This window comes from Erythrolamprus reginae, chromosome 1, assembly GCF_031021105.1.
Source record: "Erythrolamprus reginae isolate rEryReg1 chromosome 1, rEryReg1.hap1, whole genome shotgun sequence".
In the NCBI taxonomy this organism is placed as follows: Eukaryota; Metazoa; Chordata; class Lepidosauria; order Squamata; family Dipsadidae; genus Erythrolamprus; species Erythrolamprus reginae.
In genome coordinates, this window is record NC_091950.1 from 314,413,738 (window position 1) to 314,438,251 (window position 24,514).

Below are 24,514 nucleotides of genomic sequence, written 5' to 3' on the forward strand. Positions count from 1 at the left end.
AGATGTTACAGAAAATAGATCTAATGAAATGTTCTGTAAATTGTTTGTAAGAAAAATAAATTACTGGAAAAAGAAAATTGGCAAGATTAAACGCTGTAGATTAAGTGACATAATAACTTGGCAATATTTTCTCTTTACATTCTATAGCTAGAAGAAAGTATTTAAATTTAATTAGCCTTCCACCCTGATTTTCAACTTTTTTACTAAAAACTGCTTCACCTTTACGTTCTCTCTCAATGATGAATAAATCCAGTAAGAAATTTGCTGGTATTAAATAAATGTAATGTATCTTTTAACAAACAATTAAAAAATTATACCACCAACATCTTGCAACGTAATACAAATATTTCTCCAGCACCAGTTACAGAAAATCAACTCTTAATTCTTCAAGCATCATTCTTTTTTTCTTTTTTAATGCTGCAGCTTTTGAGGTTTTACTGCAATACCTTCAAGTCTTTCAGCAGCATTCAAAAATAGTCTTTTAAGTCAACCCTGTAGATCTATAATCCTATTTCATATTTTGCTCACTACATGCCATGAAAATGTGAGATTCATATGGAACTATTCAGAATGTTTATCGCAGTATGCTTTTTTAATTATTGTGCACACAGACTGAAGTTACTGTTCCTAGAAGATTAATTCTTACAATGAGATTTTACCATTACGAACAATCACTGAACAATCTATAAGATCAAAGAAGGTATAACATTATGGCCTCCTAAATGAACAATCCATGATCCAGTTAATTCCATATTTCAAGCTCCCTTCAGGGGATGAACGTTGCTTAGTGATATACTAGAATATATTTGCTCAACAATTTGTTGGTAAGGCTTAAGGCCCACATTGACTTGATTTCTTCCAGTCCTTCCAGGATGTCACTGTCTACTGATCCTATCATTTCCCTAAGCTGCTGCCATCCAGTTATTATAGGATTACCATTCACTGAAGGCAGGCAGGCAGGCAGGCAACCAAACAAACAAGTACATTTAAAATGTGTATTTCCTGACTTTTCTCCAGGGAGCTCAAGAGAGTTATATGATTCTCTTTATATGATTCTCTCCCTCACTCGCCCCCCCCTTTCAGTTTAAGCTTAATCATTAAGTGGGAATTTAAACTTATGCTTGTGTATTTAGTGGAATCTCAGCTGTGCTTACAAGTTAGTATCAAGCTTTTAAATTCCCTCTAATTCTTTCTGTTAGCTGGTCACTGCTTCTTTGATTAATTTTCACAGGAAAGAATCACCATCTTCAGCTCTATTAAGTGCATTTGAAATAATTTCGGTAGAGAAATCACAAAAGTGCCTTGCTTTTGGGGGGAAAAAATACAAACATATTCCACCTATTTCACCCCCCCACACACACACATCTTTTATACCAAAGCAGCATTCACTAAAGGATTTCATTCAGAGTAGGGGGTGAAATAAGGAAAAATAGGGCTGTATGTAGATAGCTTTGTACGATATGTGCTGAGAGTTGTAGTGCTGACAAAACCACTTCACTGCATTTTCTTTATGCCCCTTTATTTATTTATTTGATTTGATTTTTTTGACCTATGCATATCTATTCAGTGGAGGACTATTTTGAAGATGAAATGAGTCCAGCATCCATCTTGTTATCTGATAGTGAAAAAAAACCCCTCTTTAATGCAGATACTATTTTCTCTACATTTGGTTTCTTCTTAGGAATCCAAATTTGCACAGAAATTTTCCTATTTCTGATCTGATACCGTATATATATAAAACCCAGCATCTGAGTAGAATACAGAATACGGATTGGAGAGATGGTAAAATTGGACCTCCTGTAAAAGGGCACGTCTGGCAGGCTGATTGATTAGAATCGCTAGACTGTAATAGGCTATTGCAGGTCTAACTCTAAGAATGAGAGGGGTGGGGGGAGAATTGCGAGGGAACAATGGTGGGAAATGACTGGCAATCTATAATGATCTATGGCCATTATAAATGATTGACTGATTGACAGTGGCAATCCTTGCCTCACATTTTGTCAGCATTGCTTTAAGAGAATGATCAGTTCTTACAGCCCCAATAAAGATCTTTAATGCTGATGACTTTTATTGAAACAATTCTAAAGTAATGGAGGAATATACAGTAGGCTTTTTTTTAAAATTTCTTTGAGTTTTCACATATAGTTCAAATCACACATTATTCTGTTTTACATATTATAAACCATCTCTATTAAAATTCTTATAATAGATTTTTACCTGTTACATTCCATTATATACATTATATTTCATACTTTTATATTCTAATATTTGTTATATTCAATAACTGGTAAATAAAACTTTTTACAAGGTAGCTGTAGATTGTTTCCATTGTACTGTTGCTTCTTATTATATTGTTTCTATATTCTCTTTTGAACCCAGTCATGCCATTTTTGCCATGTTCGTTTTGATTCCGTGATTTTGTTTCCCTTGATTGAGTTAGTGAGTTCGTCCATCTCCACGCATGTATATATCTTATCTATAATTAATTCTTCTGTTGGCTTCCGTTACAGTAGGCTTTTTTGACCACCATGCCCTATATGTTTATTTTTCTTTCTTCAAAACCCCCATAAACTATGAGATTTCAGAATAAAAAAAATTACCAAAACTTTTAATGGGTTTCTTAGTGCATTTTAACAGCAATGGTTTTGCTAACATCAGAGTCCTGCTTCTATTCAAGATGTTATCTTCTTTGCTATATATATATATGTTTTTTATGTCGGATCACCCTGGTATATTGAAGGAACATCACAGCTCCTTTTTGCCTCTAGGCCCAACCCAGGACCATTTCAAGGCAGTTAATTTATTCATAGCCGACAACTATATTCTGTATGTATCATATATATATATATGATTTCGTAGATTTTCACGCAAAATCCCACCACCACCCTGCACATCAATTCCGTAGCCAAGACCCTCATTTCCAGAACCAAACGCCTAGCCAACAAAGACCACCTGGAACCTGAATTGCACAGTCTCACAAATGTATTAATTTCCAATGGATTCCAAAGAGAAGCAATCAACAACTTAATCCAAAAAGCGATACCCCCCAAGAACGAAGACACAGAACAGGACAATGGGATCGCCCTCCTCCCTTACATCAAAGGCACCACAGATAAAATCAGTAAAATTCTCCGCAAACACAACATCAGGACAGCCTTTGGTACAGATAAAAAAATAGCCAACATCCTAAGAAACCCGAAAGACAATATCCAGCTAGAAAACCAGGGAGTTTATCAAATACTGTGTAAAATCTGCCCAGCCACATATATTGGACAAACTAACAGGAGAGTAAATGCACGTGTTGCAGAACAAAAGAATGCATTAAGGAAAAAAGAAAAAACCTCCTCCCTTTTCCAACACTTCAAAACTACAGGACATAAAATTGATTTTGACAGAACTAAATTAATTTTCAAAACAGAACACTACAGCAAAAGAATAATCATGGAAGCCATCGAGATAGAAAAACATCCCCAAAATATGAACAAGCGGGATGATACCTCCCGCCTACCAGACATCTGGAAACCAGCCCTCAAACACATCCCAGCCACAGAAACTAAAACCAGACTCAGAACACACAATGCATAACAATCAAGTAGCCTGCAAGCTCCAACTATTCAGGATATCACGCCTAATCCACAACCATTAACTAATCAGCATACCTCAGCTACATCAACGACCCCAGGTGTTACCCCACTGACTCACCAGGAAGTTTCTACACAGCAGGCAATTGCTGAGCCATCAAACCACACCCAGCCACCAGTATTTATAGAAGGAAGGCAGCTCAGGTCTCGCTGTGTTCGCCCTAGAACAAGGACAGAAACACCAGCCTGAAGATGACGAGTTGGACCTCGTTGAAACGTCGCCAGAAATTTCCAAATCCTACATGGGAAGAAACCCGAATATACCTAGACCGTCATATATATATATGACCGTCATACCTGTACCCGTGAAAATCTACGAAAACAAATATATATATATATATATATATATATATATATATATATATATATATATTTGTTTTCGTAAATTTTCACGGGTATATATGTATGTAGATTGTTCTGAGTTCGGGTTTTGCCCTGTGTAATATTTTGCATGTCTATGCGACGTTTCGGTGAAATCACATTCACCATCATCAGGCTGAAGTTCCAAGCACGAAGCTTGGAACTTCAGCCTGATGATGGTGAATGTGATTTCACCGAAACGTCGCATAGATATATATATATTGCAAACTATGAACTGGAGGCATATATATATATATATATATATAGCCGCCCCGAGTCTACGGAGAGGGGCGGCATACAAATCTAATAAAATCTAATAAATAAATATTTTGCAACATTACTATAAAATCTGAAATGATAGCCAGAAAATGCTTTAGATATATCTCTCCCATTTCTACGGAGAGGGGCGGCATACAAATCTAAATAATAATAATAATAATAATAATAATAATAATAATTATTATTATTATTTACCCAAAATACACGGAAGCAAATAATAAGGGTTGCTCTTTCCCCCCTCAAAAAAGGTATAGCTAATAAGATTTTGAAAGTCATGTAAAATAAAACGATTAATTAAAAACAATTTTAGTTTTAAAACCCAATAAATACATCAGAAGCATGAAATGGCCCACAGCACAATTCTAATGGAGGAAAACAGGATTAAAAAAGAAATGGAGCAAGTAGAGGCCATATGACTTTATTTATTTATCTAGTTAGTTAATTAGTTTAAAGGGGAATTGAAGAAAACAGCAATGGCAAGAGATGAAGTTCTAGATCTTATGATAAATTCTATTCTATTCTATTCTTCTAACTGTAGAAGATATGTTGATGTGTTGATGTGGCTCAGTCTGGTTAAGTGGAAAAGAAAGAAATGAGAAAGTGCATGTTTTTTAACTGCTCAATTTATTCAGACTAAGAGTTTGAAGGGATCTTGGAGGTGTTCTAGTCCAACTCCCTGCTCAATTATATCATAGAGTTTGAAGGGATTAACATTAGGGAGCAGGGTGTCATTTGCCAAAATACGATAACACCGGATAACCTCGCAGGATTCTTGGTTCCACCCAAGCATGCAATACTCAGGAGACAAACCCCACAATTTGTAGCCAAACCTATTTTTAGACCAATTTTCAAAGCAATCGGTGAGAAATTGGAGATTTTAGATCATGAGGAAATGAACATTTACATTTGTATTTATATAGATTGCAACCTCTACGAATTATTCAGCCAATAGATGGCAGTGTTCAGTTTGCATCTATGGTTAAAATCTATGGTTCCCTTTATGTTCTGAGGTGATTTTCTGTGGCAGTTAAAAACATGGACAGACTTTGAAGGGACCTTGGAGGTTTTCTAGTACAACCTCCCCTGCTCAATTAATTCAGAATAACAGATTTTGAAGGGATTAACATTAGAGAGCAGGTTGACATTTGTACATCTCTCTTTCTGTCTTCCTCCCTGTCCTCCTGCTTTAAGACGCTGGCCCGACCCATCTGCCAAAATACGATAAGACCTACCTTGCAGGGTTCTTGGTTCCACCCAAGTAAGGGTGGCAAACCCCAGTTTGCAGCCAGACCTGGTTCCTTTATTTTCTGAGGAGACTTACCTGTGGCAGTTGATCAGCAGCCAATCAAAATGCGCCTGTTATGTTTGTCACCAGTCTCCATGCAAAGCAACTACTTGTGTTTTCACCAACCAAAGTGTGCCTCCTATGGTTTTCACCAGGGAATCCTATATTTTTACCAGTTTTTACCTGTCACAGGTGTGATATAATGTAGGTATATCATAAGGGATGTATTGGTTTGGAACACTGTGTCAAAATTTCAAAGCAATCAAAGAAGTACTTTTCAAGATTAGCCCTCCCTAACAAATATACATTTACATTTTTATTAATATAGATTCCATTCTGTTCTGCTCTGGTCTACTCTACTCTATTCCCATTGTCAAGTTCATATGGATTCTATCCAAAAGTTCTCAGCTTGAATATGTTATTGCTATAGGCACACACTTAATTGCTTTGCTGTTTGCAAGGAATGGTAATGGTCCATGGTCCATAGAAACATAGAAAAATGACGGCAGAAAAAGACCTCATGGTCCATCTAGTCTGCCCTTATACCATTTCTTGTATTTTATCTTAGGATGGATATATGTTTATCCCAAGCATGTTTAAATTCAGTTACTGTGGATTTACCAACCACGTCTGCTACTGGTCCATAATTTGGGAAATGCTGGTTTGTGACATTTACGTCTGCCCTTGAAGCCACCTTTTTCAGAACCTCTGCTGCACCTTCTAATTGAAATTAAGCCATTAGACCAATCTCCTGCTATGTATTTCCTGGCTGCTGAGACAGAACCTGTGTCAATATAGAGGGTCAGCAAAACCATACAAAAGACAAGAAATAGAGTTGGCAATGAGACAGTATTGTGGTACATCCTCTGAGGGCAACAGTCTTCGGAGAGGGGAGGCATACAAATCTAAGTAATAAAATAAATAAATAAATAAACAGGAACAGAGCAGGCTAGAAATCAGGAGATTTTGGCATGAAAGCCAACTTGGGCCACTCATTCACTCTTAGCCCAACCCACCTCACAGGATTGTTATGGAGAAAATAGGAGGAAGGAGGAGTGTTTTGTAAAAAATATTAAAAAGCAAACTATACAACAAAGGTCAGGGTCTCCAACCTTGGCAACTTTAAGACTTGAGGAATTCAACTCCCAGACTTGGGAGTTGAGGTCCACAAGTCTTAAAGTTCTTAAAGTTCTCTGTCACCAATCATCCTTTGGGTACACAAGTACCATGCAAAATAAAGAGGGTTGCATTCCTCTTACCATTTTCTGAGAATGTCTCTAGGATGTAATAATCAAGCAGCATTATTAGACATCAAGTGTATATATTAATTTTCAAATTCAGCAAAAAACATGTGATATATATATATAGTGATACCTTGTCTTACAAACTTAATTGGACAAGGTTCTTAAGGTGAAAAGTTTGTAAGACGAAACAATGTTTCCCATAGGAATCAATGGAAAAGCGATTAATGCATGCAAGCCCAAAGTTCACCCCTTTTGCCAGCCAAAGCACCCGTTTTTGCGCTGCTGGGATCCCCTGAGGTTCCCCTCCATAGGAAACCCCATCTCTGGACTTCTGTGTTTTTGCAATGCTGCAGGGGAATCCCAGCATCGCAAAAACAAGTGCTTTGCTATCAACGGAAGTCCGGAGGTGGGGTTTCCCATGGAAAGGAGCCTCAGGGGAATCCCAGCAGCGCAAAAACGGATGCTTCGACAAAAATATTGGCATCTCTAGGAGCTACATCCTTTAGAGCTCTTATTTAGATCGCCACATGTGTTAATTTAGATCAGAGTTTCTCAACCTCAGCAACTTTTAAGATATGTGAGTGTTGACTCCCAGAATTCCCTAGCCAAGCATGCTAGCTGAAGAATTCTGGGAGTTGAAGTCCACATATCCTAAGTTTGTTGTGGTTGGCAAACACTGATTTAGATGAACATGAACATTTCCCCCTTCCTTTCACTGCCATTCTAATCTCCACAATTGGTTCAAAATCCTTGAATAGGCAAACAATGAAGAAAAATGGATGAATATTTTGGGTAAGGGTTGGGGAGAGGAACATGTAGTCCATATAGTTTCACATCTTAGGTGTTAACTATAACCTCTGAACCACCAGAACAAAATGCATCTTGATTCTTTAACTGTTTCTAATTTTATTGTGGAAAGAGATAATATATTTTGTGTGTCTCTGTGTGCAATCCTACTAAGTCTGCCCTAAATGCCATCTCTGGCTCTTCCCACAGCCCTTAAACCTGTCCATCTCTTGGGCAGGGATGTGCAACCCAAGGCTCTCTGCAAGCAAGCAATTCAGAGCTTTTAGCAAGAGTGATCTACTCCTGCCTTCTGCCAAGGAGGCATTGTGTAACACAAAAGAGACCAGAGAGTGTCAGAAGGGGGTGGGAAAATGGGTCTCAGAATAGAACAACATTTTGGACTTTGCCCAGCCCACTGCTGGTGTCCAAAAGTAATTTCACCAATAAATCTGTACAGATTGCCCCTATAGTTTCTTCCCAAAAACTGCTGCTTTGATTAACTGTCTCCTTGATTTGAAAGTCTTTGGAGGTGCTTGTATCTTTGCCCTGGTTGTTGAAGAAAATAGGACCATAAGGAGTTGAAAGAAAAGCTGCTCCATAGAATAGAGTAGAGTAGAGTAGAGTAGAGTAGAGTAGAGTAGAATTCTTTATTGGCCAAGTGTAATTGGACACACAAGGAATTTGTCTTGGTGCATATGCTCTCAGTATACATAAAAGAAAACATAAGTTCGGCAAGAATCATAAGGTATAACATTTATAGTACTTACAAATAAGCAATCCATTCATATTAGGGACCAATCAATATAAATTGTAAGGATACAAGCAACAAAGTTACAGTCATTTGTGGGAGGAGATGGGAGATGGGGACGAAGAGAAGATTAATAGTACAGTAGTGCAAACTTAGTAAATAGTTTGACAGTGTTGAAGGAATGATTTGTTTAGCAGAGTGATGGCGTTCGGGGACCCCCCCCCCCTGTTCTTGTGTCTAGTTGTTCTGGCGTGCAGGGCTCCATAGCCTCGTTTTGAGGGCAGGAGTTGAAGCAATTTGTGTCCGGGATGTGAGGTGTCGGGATGGAGGCCGCCAGTTCAGGCAGAGATAGCCTCGGTAGCCCTTCCAAGACCAATTGCTAGGGGGATAGGCGAGAAGAAGGCGCTGTCACTGTTGCCATTTGCCTGATTCAATTGCGAGCTTCCCCCCAAGGAAGCACAAGTTGGGTCTCAGGAAGCCTCAAAGGCTTTGATCCCCTCCATCTGCTTGCGCAGCGAAGCCCCCTGCGCAATACCTCGGGAAACAGGCGAAAGATCCGGCTGCGCGTTGCCCACGAGAAAGGTCTTCCCGGGGTCCAGAAATTGGCGAATAATCGCGCTTGCAACCGTTCAGACGCGGGGCAAAAGCGCAGAGGTTTTTTTCTCTTTTAAAGCCCGAGGAAGAGCTTGACCATCTAAGCCCTTAGCCACGCATTCCAGTTCTAGAGCCATTCAGCGTCCACCTGCGAGCTCCTAGTTCCAGAATGGGTGGCTTTTTGCCCGGGCAGAAGTTCCTTGGTCCATTTTCAAAGCCATCTTCTTAGGCGGCTGGTGAAACCGTGTCTCCAGTTCCATTGAGCGTGGAGTCCCGGCTTGGGGTGCTCCATGTGGCTTGGCCAACTTTTCCCCAACCTGGGTGCCTTCTAGATGTCGCGGACTACCATTCCCAGCACGGCTGCTATTCTGGTCGTGCAAGTTATAAAGTGACTCCGAAGCGTCGCCTGTCTGCGATTCGCTCTCTTTCCCACCACTTCTTCGGGGCAACTCAGCTTTTGCTCAATCACTTTGCAGCGGTGTCTTCTTTTCGCCTTTTCCTTTTTTCCCCTCCCCCCTTTTAAGTGGGAAGTTATTTCGAACAGTGAGTGGGAATAAGAGTGAGTGTGTGTGTGTGTGTGTGAGAGAGAGAGAGAGAGAGAGAGAGACAGAGAGAGAGGGAGAGAGACACACACACATACACACAGAGTGAGAGAGTGAGTGAGAGTGAGTGTGAGAGTGAAAGAATGAGAGGGTGTGTGTGAGAGTGAGTGAGTGTGTGTGTGAGAGAGTGAGTGTGTGTGAAAGAGAGAGAAAGAGTGAGTAAGAGAGAGAGAGAATGAGAGAGAAAGACAGTGAGTGAGAGAGAGAGAGAGAGAGAGAGAGATGGAGAGAGTAAGAGAGAGAGAGAGTGCGAGGGGACAGAATGAGAGAGAGAGAGAAAGGGAGAGAGTGAGGGAGTGAGAGGGAGAGAGTAAGAGAGTGAGTGAGAGAGAGTGAGGGAGAGAGGGAGAATGGGTGAGGGAGAGAGAATAACAGAGAGAGAGAGTGAGTGAGTGAGAGAGTGTGAGTAAGAGAGAAAGAGAGTGAGTAAGAGAGTGAGAGATAGTGAATAAGAGAGAGGGGGGATAGTGAATAAGAGAGGGGGGAGAGAGAGGAATGAGAGAGCGAGAGCGAGAGAGAATACCCCACAAGCACAAAAGATTTGCGTAAGATTTGCTCCTCGCGCGCTTTGAGTACCTCCCTCGGTCTTACTTGCCCCGCGCCTAAATCCGTCTCCTTCCCTCCAAAGGGTTAACCGTCGCCGCTACTTTCCAAGCACCTGTTCCTCTTCGCTCGCAAGAAACCCGGCCAGACTCGACTGGATCGATAGTTGCATTTCCGTATAAGGACCCCTAAACCCTAATTCATTTACTAATCACAGGAAAGGATGGCTGGGCCATTAGCAAATTGTTGCGCGGAATAAAGCACCCGCGAGGCTTGCACGCGGAAGCCGCTCGGGTTTTTTTCCGCTTTGTTTTTGCAACCGCTTTCCTTGCGGTGGAGAGCCAACCCGAAGGGTGAGTGGGTTTTTAAATAATAATAATAATAATTTGTTCTGACGAGACAGGGCAAGAGGTGACCGTCGAGTTTGTGCATTTCCCAAAAAATAAAATAAAATAATTTAACACGTGGGGAGCGGTGGGGGATGTCGCCCACACCCTCGGATCTTTAGAAACATAGCAACATGGAAGATTCAAGGCAGAAAAAAGACCTCGTGGTCCATCTAGTCTGCCTTTATACTATTTCCTGTATTTTATCTTAGGATGGATATATGTTTATCCCACTGTGGGTTTACCATTTTTTAAATTTACTTTTTTTAAAAAAAAATCCAGCCCCATTCCTCCTCTCCTTCCTTTTTTCCTTCTTCCATGAACAAAGCAGATCCCCGATTCATCAAAGAGCCTGAACAATCTTGAACAAAACAAGCGTGGCCAAATTACGCGTTTCCCGATTGTCCCCATTTTCAATTAAGGTAATGGGAAGCGCCGGGGCACCCAGCTTCCAACCCCCCCCCCCCAGCTCTGCGTCAGCAACACCAGCTGGGGGATCTGGTAGGCTGCCGGTGGCCGAATCTGCGGAGAGAGTCCCCAGCGGATCCTGCCCCCCCCGCATCCCACCGCCCACCGCGATTGATCACCGACCGACGCGCTCCCCCTTTACGCGCCGTTAGCCAAACGATTGCGCTCCGGGCTCGCCGGCAAAGTTGCCTCTTGCTTCTTTCCGGAGGCTGCTGAGGTGCGGAGCCCCCCTCCCGGCACCCCCTCCAGGAGAGGGACCGGCGGCTCTTTTTGGGCGGTTGGAGCTGTTGGAGAGCCCGGCGTGTTGTTGGGGGGTGTCAGCATGCAGCTGTGCCGGGGCCGCGCTTTGGGCATCTCCGTGGCGGTGGCGCACGGGTTTTTCTCCGGCTCGCTCAACATCCTGCTGAAGTTTCTTCTCAACCGCTACCACTTCGTCTTCCTGACGGTGCTGCAGTGCCTGACCAGCTCCACGGCGGCGCTCAGCCTGGAGGTGCTGCGCCGGCGGGGCGCCCTCGACGTGCCGCCCTTCAGCTTCGGCCTGGGGCGCGCCTTCGCCGGGGCCACCCTCCTCTCCACGCTGCAGTCCAGCCTCACCCTCTGGTCTCTGCGCGGACTCAGCCTGCCCATGTACGTGGTCTTCAAGCGCTGCCTGCCCCTCGTCACCCTCCTCATCGGCGTCCTAGTGCTCAAGAACGGCGTCCCCTCCCTCGGGGTCTCGGTGGCCGTCCTCATCACCACCTGCGGAGCCGCGCTGGCAGGTGAGTGGGAGCCCAGAGGGTCCTCCGCAAGCCCAGCTCCGAGTCTTTGTCCTTCCTGCTACGTCCCTTCTGGCCCCCTTCCCCTCACTTTTGCCCTCCCCCATATAATCCCCCTTCCTGTCAATCATTTCCCCATTTGCTCCCCCACCCAAAACCTTGGCACGTGCACTTCACCTCCCACCTCATCTCTCTCTCTCTCTGCGCTCAACCTATTGCCACCCCCCCCCACTGCACACTACAATTCCCTCTTGGATTTTTAGGATATTGAGACTCTAGAAAAAGTGCAGAGAAGAGCCACAAAGATGATTAGGGGACTGGAGGCTAAAACATGGACGGTTGCAGGAACTGAGCATGGGTAGTTTAAATGAAAAGAAGAGTGATAGCAGTGTTCCAGTATCTCAGGGGTTGCCACAAAGAAGAGGGAATCAACCTATTCTCCAAATCAGCTGAGGGTAGGACAAGAAGCAATGGGTGGAAACTATAGAGGGAGAGAAACAACTTAGAACTAAGGAGAAATTTCCAGACAATTAATCAGTGGAACGGCTTGTCTCCAGAAGTTGTGAATGCCCCAATACTGGAAGTTTTTAAGCAGATGTTGGATAGCCATCTGTCTGAAGTAGTGTAGGGTTTCCTGTCTAAGCAGGGGGTTGGACTAGAAGACCTCCAAGGTACCTTCCAACTCTGGTTGTTGTTGTTATTATTATTATTATTATTATTATTATTATTATTATTATTATTATTATTATTATTGCTGTTGTTGTTGTTATTATTATTATTATTATTATTATTATTATTATTATTATTATTATTATTTTCTCCATTTGCTTTCCCCTTCCTCTGCTCCTACCAGTTGGTCTACTTACCCCTTCCAGGCTTCCCTGATTTATTGTTACACTCCTGTAGGACTGTAGACCAGCCACCTTGTAGTTGGGCTCAACAATTGGTATTCCTCTTTTCCCATCCTGTTAATTTTTCAGCCTGTCTTCTCATAGTTCCAATCCTGATGCCCTTTCTTGTTCATTATTCCCTGATTTATTGTTACACTCCTGTAGGACTGTAGACCAGCCACCTTGTAGTTGGGCTCAACAATTGGTATTCCTCTTTTCTCATCCTGTTAATTTTCCAGCCTGTCTTATAGTTCCAATTCTGATGTCCTTTCTTATTATTCCCTGGTTTATTATTAAACTCCTATGGGACTCTAGACCACCTTTTAGTTGGGCTCAACCAACCAGTATTCTTCTTTTTGTTAATTTTCCAGCCAGTCTTCTCATAGTTCCAAGCCTGATGCCCTTTCTTGTTCATTATTCCCTGGTTTATTATTACACACTTATGGGACTCAGCCACCTTGCAGTTGGGCTAAACAATTAGTGTTCCTCTTTTTTCATCCTGTTAATTTTCCAGCCAGTCTTCTCATAGTTCCAATCCTGATGTCCTTTCTTGAGTGCTGTTTTTACATTGTCTTCCAGTCTTGCCAGGATAGGTGTTCTTCACACTCCACATGCTTTTTTAACCCCCTTTTTTTCTTACCCACCCAACCCCCATGCACACTATACCTTACAGTCTCAGTTCCACACATTCTAAGCCCTTGACCCTTACTTTGGGATATGAAGCACAACCCATCGAAATCCTTTGCTTTCCCCCCCTTCAAGCCTTCTCCCAAAGCTACATACAAAGTCCAAATCCAGACAATCTGAATGTCTGGTTTTTATATCTTTGGGCTTTTAATATTAGTTTTATGTTTGGGTTTCCCTTGTTGTATGTGCTATTTTATTCCCATTTTTGTAAGCTGCCCTGAGTCTGCCGAGAAGGGCGGCATAGAAATCCAAACAAACAAACAAACAAACAAATTACCGTAGCAGAGTCTTCTTTTAGTCTCTTCCCCCATATTCTGCTGGCAAGACTTCAGGTCTTCTGCTACCTGCTGCTTCCTAAGCACTGCGCTACACATTAGAAGGCACAAACCTTATGTGAACCAAATGCAGATATGCAGGTAATTCAATTGCTGGCTCCTAGCAAAGATAGATGCTTAATATATTTATTTATTTATTTATTTATTTGCTTACTTACTTACTTACTTACTTATTCATTTATTCATTCATTCATTTATTTATTTATTTATTTATTTATTTATTCATTCATTCATTCATTCATTTATTTATTCATTCATTCATTCATTCATTTATTTATTCATTTATTTATTAGATTTGTATGCCACCCCTCTCCGCAGACTCGGGGCGGCTCACAGCAGTGATAAAAAACAATACATGGTAACAAATCTAATATTTAAAATCTAAAATAGCAATTTTACATTAAAAATCTAAAAAAAACCAGTATATAAAACAAACACACAATCATATCATACATAAAACTACATAGGCAAGGGGATATATCTCAGTTCCCCCATGCCTGATGGCAGAGGTGGGTTTTTAGGAGTTTGCGAAAGGCAAGGAGGGTGGGGGCAATCCTAATCACTGGGGGGAGCTGGTTCCAGAGGGTTGGGGCTGCCATAGAGAAGGCTCTTCCCCTAGGTCCCGCCAGACGACATTGTTTAGTTGACGGGACCCGGAGAAGGCCAACTCTGTGGGACCTAACCGGTCGCTGGGATTTGTGCGGCAGAAGATGGTCCCGGAGATATTCAGGTCCGATGCCATGAAGGGCTTTATAGGTCATAACCAACACTTTGAATTGTGACCGGAAACTGATCGGCAACCAATGCAGACTGCGGAGTATTGGAGTAACATGGGCATACCTAGTGAAGCCCATGATTGCTCTTGCGGCTGCATTCTGCACGATCTGAAGTTTCTGAACACTCTTCAAAGGTAGCCCCATGTAGAGAGCGTTACAGTAGTCAAGCGTTACTGCTGTGTGCACACATCTAAAGGTAAAGTGACCTGCCTTCCCTCCTTCTATAGCCTTAGATGCATCCTGGCTAAAAAAAATAAAAATGCAATAATGGACTGTGTGTGAAGCTGTCCATTTCTAACTTTAGTTTTGCTGGGCTACCGGTACTTTTCTGTTTTTGATTCCAGCTCACAGCACACTTTCTCTATCTTCCAAATAATTAAAGTTTATGGGGTTCTCATTTGCTTTCTTTCCCATGGTATAAATGCTCATCTACCCTTCAGCTTTTGAAGGATGAAGCAGTCACATGTTGGATTCCCTCCTTCCTACCACTACTGTGCACTGACAGGTATCTTTATCAACAAATGAAACAGTACACTGTTTAAATAACAAAATATTGCTTTCCCATATCTCCCACCACATAACAGGAGCAGTTATGGAATATGGTGATTCTTATCCTTCATGGATGTTCCCACTGAAGGGCTACCAATTTTTTTTACTACCACACTGTGGGCATGGCTTATTCTGTGGGTGTGGCTTGCTGACCATGTGACCAGGTGGGAGTGGCTTAAAGGTCATGTGACTGACTTAAAGGTGGCCAACTTGATATCACTCATGCCAAGGGTTAGGATTAGGGTGCCTGGCCTCTCTTCGCCTCAAAGAGATACAATTTCCTTATCTATTTACTATTACTGAACATCCAAAATATACTATTTAATTCTATGTATATATGCCATTTGAGTACATACATATTACACACAGGGACACAAAAATAGACATTGTCCTGTGTACATACATATTACACACAGGGACACAAAAATATAATATAAACTGTACGCACACACACACAGAGCTTTTCTAAAAGCATTCAACCTCATTTACTGTGATAGGAAAAACATACCCGGAGCCCAGAAAGGGGGGGGGGGGGGGTTTCAACATTTTTCTACCGGTTCTGCATAGCTGATCGTACCCGTAGGAGCCCAACATTGGATGTTCCTTTTGTACAGGAGAGTTCATACTTTAAATGGTCCAGCTGGTTTTCCCCCAAATGTGGTTTTTCCCTCCTTCTTCAACCTCCTGTTACTTACAGCTGCCTAACTTCCTCTGCCACCTACAATCTCTTGCCAAGGATGAGAAGAAGCTGTTGTGAAAAAGCTGCATCATGGATCTCCTGGGCAGTGTCATTGCTTCTCTAATCTATCATTAAAGTCTTATTATCATCACCTTAATAGAAGGGGCAGGGAGGAAGTAAGCAAGCAATAATTGACTTAACAGAGTTTCTGTTGCACATAGGATGGTAAGTGGGGTGAGAGATTGAAACATGCAGTAATGTTAAAATCTTGGATTGATTGCCCGTTGCTTTCAGGTCGACATAAAAAAAATATCTGAGCTGAATATAAATGAATAAAATGTTCAGGCAGTTCTAAGTGACAACCTCTTCTTATTGTTATCATTATTAAAAGAGGATTCGTATTTATTTTCTACTGGGGACACAAGTTTTTTGTTTTGGCTGGAAATTAGTGAAAATTTGATTGTTAGCAACCATCTAAACATGTACCCACTAAACAGATCTGACTAGGTCCTGAAGTAATAAGAGTAGACAACTATATTTTCACGCATGTTTCTGTGACATAAGGTCTTTGTAAATATTAATGTGGAGTCTACATGATCCTAGTGGCAACGTTTTCAAAACTGTTCTAAAAGAACATCATGAGATGTTTTAATTTATTTGTATTTTTTAAAAAATAAGAGCAAGAAAAGAGAAGATCCAAAACACATTTTCATTTTTGATGTTCTTTTTTTTAATTCTTAGGGATTATTATTTTTTGGGTACATGTTACCTACGGATATACTGTTATAGTTGTGATATGCTTCCTTAGAAATATCCAACAATGAGAACTATTTGAAATAGGTCTCTGGATACAATTGTGAACAGCTCTTTGTATTACTGAGATTATCCATGCTGTCTTTTTATATTCCCCCCCCCCTATATAGCAATAGCAAAAAATGTCCTGATTTTGCCTCTAAGAGGGAAACCTTGCCACTTGAAGAAAATTCTGCTCACTCCTATGCTTTAATTCTTAATTACAGTTATAAGAGCATAATAGCCACGTTGGATCAGATCGAAGAGCCAAACTGGTCCACAATTCTGTTTCCATAGTAGCCAACCAGCTGCTTCTGGGGCCATCACAAATAGGACATGTGGCCAACAGTCCCCTCCTGTTATTTCTTAGCAGCTGGTGTTCAGAAATGCTGCCTCAGATACAAAAAGCATTTTATGACTACGGCTATCTTAGTTATTTCATAGTTAGATTTGTTTGGTTTTAAGTAGCCTTTTAAAAAATATCACTCTCTCTTATTAAATTGTTCTATTGTTTTTAATGCTCAATATTAAAGCAGAGGTGTTTGATCATTGTTGGATTTGAATTATTATTATTATAGAGTGAGAGCAATAGAATAAACTTGACTAATTCCTAAAAAGAAAAGAAAAAAAAGAGAGAGAGAATCATCTTTACATCTTATTGCAGTAAATTGTGCAGTTTAATTTTTGAAAGTTGATGAAATTCTTCTCTTCGTCTAAACTGTATTCTGTTCCATTGGATAACACCACTCCCATTAAATGAGAGACAGAAAAATAATCCTCATTGTGCACATACTCCTATGTTGAATTTTCCTGCAAATCTTTGGAACAGTAATAATAATAATAATAATAATAATAATAATAATAATAATAATAATAATAATAATAATTTATTAGATTTGTATGCCGCCCCTCTCCAGAGACTCGGGGTGGCTCACAACAACAATAATAACAACATGACAATGTAACAAATCTAATATTTTAAAAAGCATCTAAAAACCCATCATTTAAAAAACATACAAGCATACCATACAGAAAACTATATATGCCTGGGGGAGATGTCTGAATTCCCCCATGCCTGGCAATACAGGTGGGTCTTAAGCAATTTGCAAAAGACAAAGAGGGTGGGGGCAGTTCTGATCTCTGGGGGGAATTGATTCCAGAGGGTCGGGGCCGCCACAGAGAAGGCTCTTCCCCTGGGGCCCACCGGATGACATTGTTTTGTCAACGGGACCCGGAGAAGGCCAACTCTGAGGGACCTTATCAGCCGCTGGGATTCTGAGTAAAATTAATTAAAGATGATCCTAAACAATACAGTACTTGTAAAAATTTATACAGATTAGCTTTGCCTGATTTAGGGCTTCCAATGATGCTTTAAGAATATTATCTCAAAAAGTTGGATTAAAGTAAAGTGCAAAAAAAATTAATATCCACAATAATAATGCTAATCCAGGCAGTCACTGCTGTGCCTCATCTAACACCCTTAAACCATACATAGTTTACCACTCATAATAAATCCTAATTGGTATTAGCTCTGCAAGATTAAGTTATCAAAGAATGGACTCAGCTTCAAAATCTGGTTTCTATAAATGATGATTCATTTTTGAGTTTGAACCGGTGTAGTTCTGACAGGTTGTTCATTTTGGATTCTCTTTACTCATGCTATACCTTACGTCAGGTTTTTGGTAGATAAAGTTGATGAATGCTTGTCAGTAAGTTGAATTGGAGTAGATGGCTTTGTTATCCTATAGATCTTTTCAACAAACATTTTCGTTATCGCTGGTCTTTGCATTGGTTTTGTTGACTAAGGATGTTTGGAACCAAAATCACCAAAAGAAAAAAGTGTTATTGCCTTACCTGAAAGTAGAACATTCATAAATTAATGTAGGAATATAAGGCTATTGAAACTTTTCTAGTTCAATCCCCCCCCTCCCAAATATTGGCCAGATATGTTTATTCCCAAACAGTTCCCAAGTAAATTGATGATAGTTCTTCTGGCTGCCAATTGGTTTCTGGGCTCAATTCAAAGCCCTACATGGCATCGGACCAGATAATTTGCAGGACTGCCTCCTGCCGCATGAATCCCAGCGACCAGTTAGGTCCCACATAGTCGGCCTTCATCAGGTCCCATCAACTAGACAATGTTGCTTGGCGGGGCCTAGGGAAAGAGCCTCCTCTGCAGGGGGGCCTGGCCCTCTGGAATCAGCTCCCCCCAGAGATTTGTTTTGCCCCCACCGTCCTTGCCTTTCATAAGAGTTTTAAGACTCATTTATGTCACCAGGCTTGGGCCGATTAAATCTTAGGCCCTGGCCAATGGACAATTGTATGGAGCTGTACGAATGGGTGTCATTGATTTTAATATAACTAGGGATTTTAGATAGCTAGGCAATTTTAATTTAATTGGATTTAATATTATTGTAACCTACTGTTTTTTATATGTTGTAAGCCACCTCAAATCTTGGGAGAGGGGTGGCATATAAATCAATCAATCAATCAATCAATCAATCAATCAATCAAATAAATAAATAAAAGTCTTCTATAAATAAATAAATAAACAAACAAACAAACAAACAAACAAATAAATAAATAAATAAATAAATAGCAGTTTATTCCATGTCAACCTAAAATACTTGTAGCTAATAGCTTATTAAAGCCTATCTTCCATTGATGTAGTTCATATAACAATGACGAAATATATTTTAAGTGCATGTGTAAATGTTCTCTCTCTTCCTTTTCAAAATTGGCAGGTGTGGGTGACCTGACTGGCGATCCCATTGGATATGTGACCGGAGTTCTGGCTGTGTTGGTACATGCAGGATACTTGGTTGTGATTCAAAAGATGAGTACAGATAGTGACTATGGACCTCTGACAGCCCAATATGCCATTGCCGTTTCAGCCACACCTTTTCTCATCCTATTAACCTTTGTCAGCATGGAAGCCATCAACATCTGGTCATTCCCAGGATGGAAAGATCCTCTCATGACATTCATCTTTTTTGCCTGTGCCTTATTGGGCTGTGCCATGAATTTTACAACCCTTCATTGCACTTACATTAACTCAGCTGTAACCACTAGCTTTGTTGGTGTTGTGAAGAGCATCGCAACCATCACAGTTGGAATGGTAGCGTTCAATGATGTGGAACCCACGAAGCTGTTCATAGCGGGTGTGGTGGTAAACACTGTTGGATCCATCACCTATTGTGTGGTCAAGTTTATCGAGACAAGGAAACAGAGTAATTATGAAGATCTGGAAGAGGAACTTCGAGAAGAAGAGAAGAAAGACTATGATGGAGGCCAACCACCCTTTTTAATGGAAGAGATGCCAAAGGAGGCAGAATCTGGAGATCCAATAATGGAGGAATCAGCAGATGAAAACAAACAGCACAGCACAGAAGAGATAGGAGGCACTGGAGAAGAAGGAAATGCTACTGTTGGTCCAGTAGATAGTAGTACCGAAGAACTTAACAGAAACTCACTAAAGAATGCCTACCTTGGAATATGGAGGTTAATTAGGGGGGCCAATTATGCAAAGAAAGATTATCTAGTAGAAAATGAAGAGTTGCCAAGTCCTTGAAGAGTAATTCTGTAACAAATTCCAATCAAGAATCTATGTCTTTTGTTCCTTGTGGTGGGAATATGGACCAACAAATGCTTTCATACATTCATTTTTTAAAAAGCTCAATGGTTTAATGGGGAAATGATATCTCATTCTAATGGAACAAAAGCACCAGGATCATGCTTAGATTAAGTGAATTTTCATTTTTCAGGGTACATAATTTCAGATCAGGACCAATAAATAAACATCTCATATTGAAAATCCTAGTTTTATATCCATAGAAGTCAGATGGATAAGATTTACAGGTTCCTCCACGAATGCTTCTAGAAGCCTTAATATAATTATTCCAAGATATTTAATGCCATAAACAAAATCTAAAGTTGTTTTTTCCTAAGATAGTGAAAAGAAGAAAATACTGGGTTTCATGTGAGCTGGATGTGGAAGAAAAATAACTGCCAGAATGGATGTATTTGTGGGCTATACTTACCATAAATGAATGAAAGCCAAACCATAAGATTCTGCTGAAAATTCTATACCATCCATTTTAAATTCTACCTCTCTAAAATTGATTGAATATTTGTGAATATAAACTTGCATAAAGAAGTATATTTATTACCGCAGAGTGTACTATAGAATGAGGTGCAATGCTTCTGAACTTATTTATTTATTTTGTCCAATACAAATTGAAAGTTAAAGAGAATAAAAACATGTAGTAGTAAATATCAGGGAAAGGATAGAAGAAAAGATATGAGAATAGAATACGTCAATGAAAAGTAGAGGAAAGGATATATGAATGGGAGAAAAGATATATAAAATATAGGAGAGTCAATTGGACAGGGGACAGAAGGCACACTAGTGCACTTATGCATACCCCTTACTGACCTCTAAGGAACCTGGAGAGGTCAATCGTGGATAGTCTAAGAGAAAAATGTTGGGGGTTGACACCACGGAGTCCGGTAATGAGTTCCACGCTTTGACAACTCGATTGCTAAAGTCATATTTTTTACAGTCAAGTTTGGAGCGGTTGATATTAAGTTGATATTAAGATATGAACTTGAAGGTTGCCTCCAGAGCTGTCCTATTAAATGTAGCTAATGCCTTTTAGATCATGGATCCAGAAATCATAATCAGGTCTGGTATCAATGAATTATATATGTAAAAGGAATTCATATTGTTTTACATGAGATACATTTATCCTTTTGGACTCCATGGACTAACCCCTTTTTCTAGGCTGGGCTGCCAAACAACTAGTGTTTCCATGCTCCAATAATTTATTTATTTAGTTTATTTATTTTATTTATTTTGTCAAACAATTATAGGGGGGTAATTTGTACAAATAAAACATTAGACAAGTAATGATAAAAAAGTAACAAAAGAAGACAATAGGACAGGGACGGTAGGCACAATGGTGCGCTTATGCACACCCCTTACAGACATCTTAGAAAGGGGGAGAGGTCAATTGTAGATAGTCTAAGGTTAAAGGTTTTGGGGTTAGGAGTAGAAACCACAGAGTCAGGTAGTGCATTCCAGGCATTGATTATTCTGTTGCTGAAGTTGGATTTTTTGCACTCAAGTTTGGAGCGGTTGACATTTAGTTTAAATTGATTTTGTGCTCGTGTGTTGCTGCGGTTGAAGGTGAAGTAGTCGTTAATAGGTAGGACATTTTGGTATATGATTTTATGAACTATAATTAAGCCAGAACAGAGACGACAGAATTGTAATAATAAGAAAGGAAGCACTGATTGCAAGAAAGAAAAAAATATCTATGGTGGTTCAAAATACTAAGCCAGTGATGGCGAACCTGTTTCTCCTTGGGTGCCGAAAAAGTGTGGGTGCATGCTACTGCGCATGCGTGGGTGCTCACACACATGATTCAATGCCTGGGAAGGACGAAAACAGCTTCTCCCGCCACTTGGAGACTCCCTGGAGGCTGGAAACGTCCTGTTTACCAACTTCTGATGGGCCCAGTAGTCTCATGTTTCACCCTTGCCAGGCTATAAAGCCTTCCCTGGAGCTGGGGGAGGGTAAAAACACCCTGCCCCACCCCCCTGGCGGCTCTGGAAGCCCAACATTAGCTGGCCGGCACACACATGCATGTTGGACCTAAGGCAACAGCTCACGTGTCAGCAGATATGGTTCTGCATGCCACCTGTGGCACCCATGCCATAGGTTCGCCATCTCTGCTCTAAGGTATAGCCAGAACCAGCCTCCCCACCAGGGGGCACTATAGAGAGGGAAGAGGTGAGGGACTTGAGATATCTTTTCTGCCTCTCAACTGCCACTGTCTGCAGGCTCGGTCTGTCTCTCCTCAACAAACTAGTGACAGAATCTAGTTCAGCCAAACCTGAGCAACTTGCAAGTTTAGGGGAAACCCCCCCAATTTTTCCATTTACGGAGGGGTTTCCATAACGAAAGGCGAAGAGTAATCCTGGGCTGCAATTGACTCAACGGCTGTGTTTTTGAACTGTTAGTGAGCAATAGATAGCTGCAAGTAGTTCTAGTGTAGGGTAGGCATTGGAAGGAGAAAATTCACTGCCCAAATTGGCAGAGTTGGTAAAAATAGCCCTAATCATTCTGGTAACATTTCGTACATCGGAAGGATCGCTTGCTTGCCTCTCTAGCACAGAGACCTTTTCTGCAGTCAGGCATGCGAAAGCTGGACAATCAAACACATGCCTCTTTCCTGCGGGCATAAATAGATTTCACAACATAGAAACATAGAAGATTGACGTCAGAAAAAGACCTCGTGGTCCATCTAGTCTGCCCTTATACCATTTCCTGTATTTTATCTTAGGATGGATATATGTTTATCCCAGGCATGTTTAAATTCAGTTACTGTGGATTTACCAACCACAACCAACCAACAAGTGACTGATTCTCAGTTTCATAGCGAACACATTCATCCAAAGATTCCCCCATTCAACCAAGCACATTCAGCATGTCTGAATAAGCCTAAGTTTTTTCTAGCACTGGTATAGAAAAGTGCTGGTATAGCACTGGTCTTGTGGACTTTAAGTCCCAGAGTTTTCCTGGCAGCTCAATGGCCTACAGATGAGCTTTGCTGGCTGAGGAACTTTGGGAGTTGGAGTCCACAAGTCTTAAAGTTGCTACGTTTGGAGAACCCTGGTATAGATGATCATGAAAAAAATGATGTGAATTTTTAAACTTTTATTTATCGATCGATCACACTTCTACACTGTCTCATCTCACCTAAGTGACGCTGGGTGTTTTAATTTTTTTTTTTTTTAAAAGATATGTTACAAGGTCTGAATTCCTTTCATGTCCCAGTGTCTTACTTAAGTCACTGTTTCCATTTTATCTTTTGCTTTCCCTCCTTAAGATGCCCATATATTCATGTGCTGTGCTGTGTTTTCATTTATTTATTTTATTTATTAGATTTGTATGCCGCCCCTCTCCGTAGACTCATAATAGATTTGCTATGTGAAGAATATTTGGGGATAGATATTGCTTATCTGCAGGCCATCGAGCTGCCAGGAAAACTAACCAGTTAAAGTCCATGAGTATACTATATTCCAAAATAAGTCCAAGTCCCCGGAGTGGCTCGGCATATAAATCTAATCAATCAACCAACCAACCAACCAACCAACCAACCAACCAACCAACCAACCAACCAACCAATCAAACCAATCTCTAATCTGAAGTTCTAGAAGACAGAGAAAGGGAAGAAAACTCTGGATGGTTAGAGAAGTGGCTGGCAGTTTATAGTCCTATGCCACTAAAAAGAATATTAAGCTTAAAATCTGTGAAGTGAAGCATAGCATTGGATGGACAAATACTGCAAAGGTAGTAGTGGTAGGGGAGCGATCTTACCTCTTCCATTTTGTTCTGGTCCTTTTTGACAAAAGATTGAAGTTTTTTGCTTTCTTTATGAACCTGAATGAAAAAACCTCTTACGGTCATTATCTTCATATAAATTTTGGATTTTTTTTTTCCTGACAGAGTTTTTATGGAACTTAGTTTTTACTATTCTTTTTTTCTTTTTAATTGAAATGTTCTTGGGTTTGTTTGGGGGTTTTCTTTTTCTTTCTATTTTTTGGCATTAAACCAACATGCTCACCAAGCCTTTCCTGTGATCCTATTCATTCCGCTTGATCACGAGCCACCCTTGTCTTTGTAGAAACTAGCGTGGGTGACACACAATTTCCCCTCCCTCCTAGATTGCAAAATTATTTTCTGGAGGATTCTGACACTTAGAAAATCTATTTTTCTATCTACTGGCTTGTAGTAAAGAAGCCACATTTAATATTGTGTCAGCGCCGAACAATTAATTTAAGCAGTAGCAAAGGCATAATGGTATCAAAGAAAATTTGTAGGTGAAGGCCACAAACTGATTTTTAGAACATTTAATGAGATATCAGTCTGCTCCGAGGAGTGAATGTTAATGTTATTAATGCAGATGTGAAAACAGAAATGTTTCCGATTGAAATATATTTAGTACAGTTTTTTTTTAAAAAAATATTTAATCACTAGGTTTCTTAAACAATGTAGATACAAGTATGCAAAGACTGACTTAAATGTTTCTTTACAGTTTAAGTAGAGAA

At 40.5% G+C, this 24,514-nt stretch overlaps 1 protein-coding gene across 1 annotated transcript; it reads left to right on the plus strand.

The window, feature by feature from the left end:
* The first annotated feature begins 11,258 nt into the window (after positions 1-11,258).
* Positions 11,259-20,022, plus strand: SLC35D3 (solute carrier family 35 member D3). Its single transcript, XM_070739900.1, has 2 exons — positions 11,259-11,694; positions 19,144-20,022. The coding sequence occupies exons 1-2, from the start codon at positions 11,259-11,261 to the stop codon at positions 19,968-19,970; spliced, it is 1,263 nt and encodes a 420-aa protein (XP_070596001.1). The 3' UTR covers positions 19,971-20,022.
* The last annotated feature ends 4,492 nt before the right edge of the window (positions 20,023-24,514 follow it).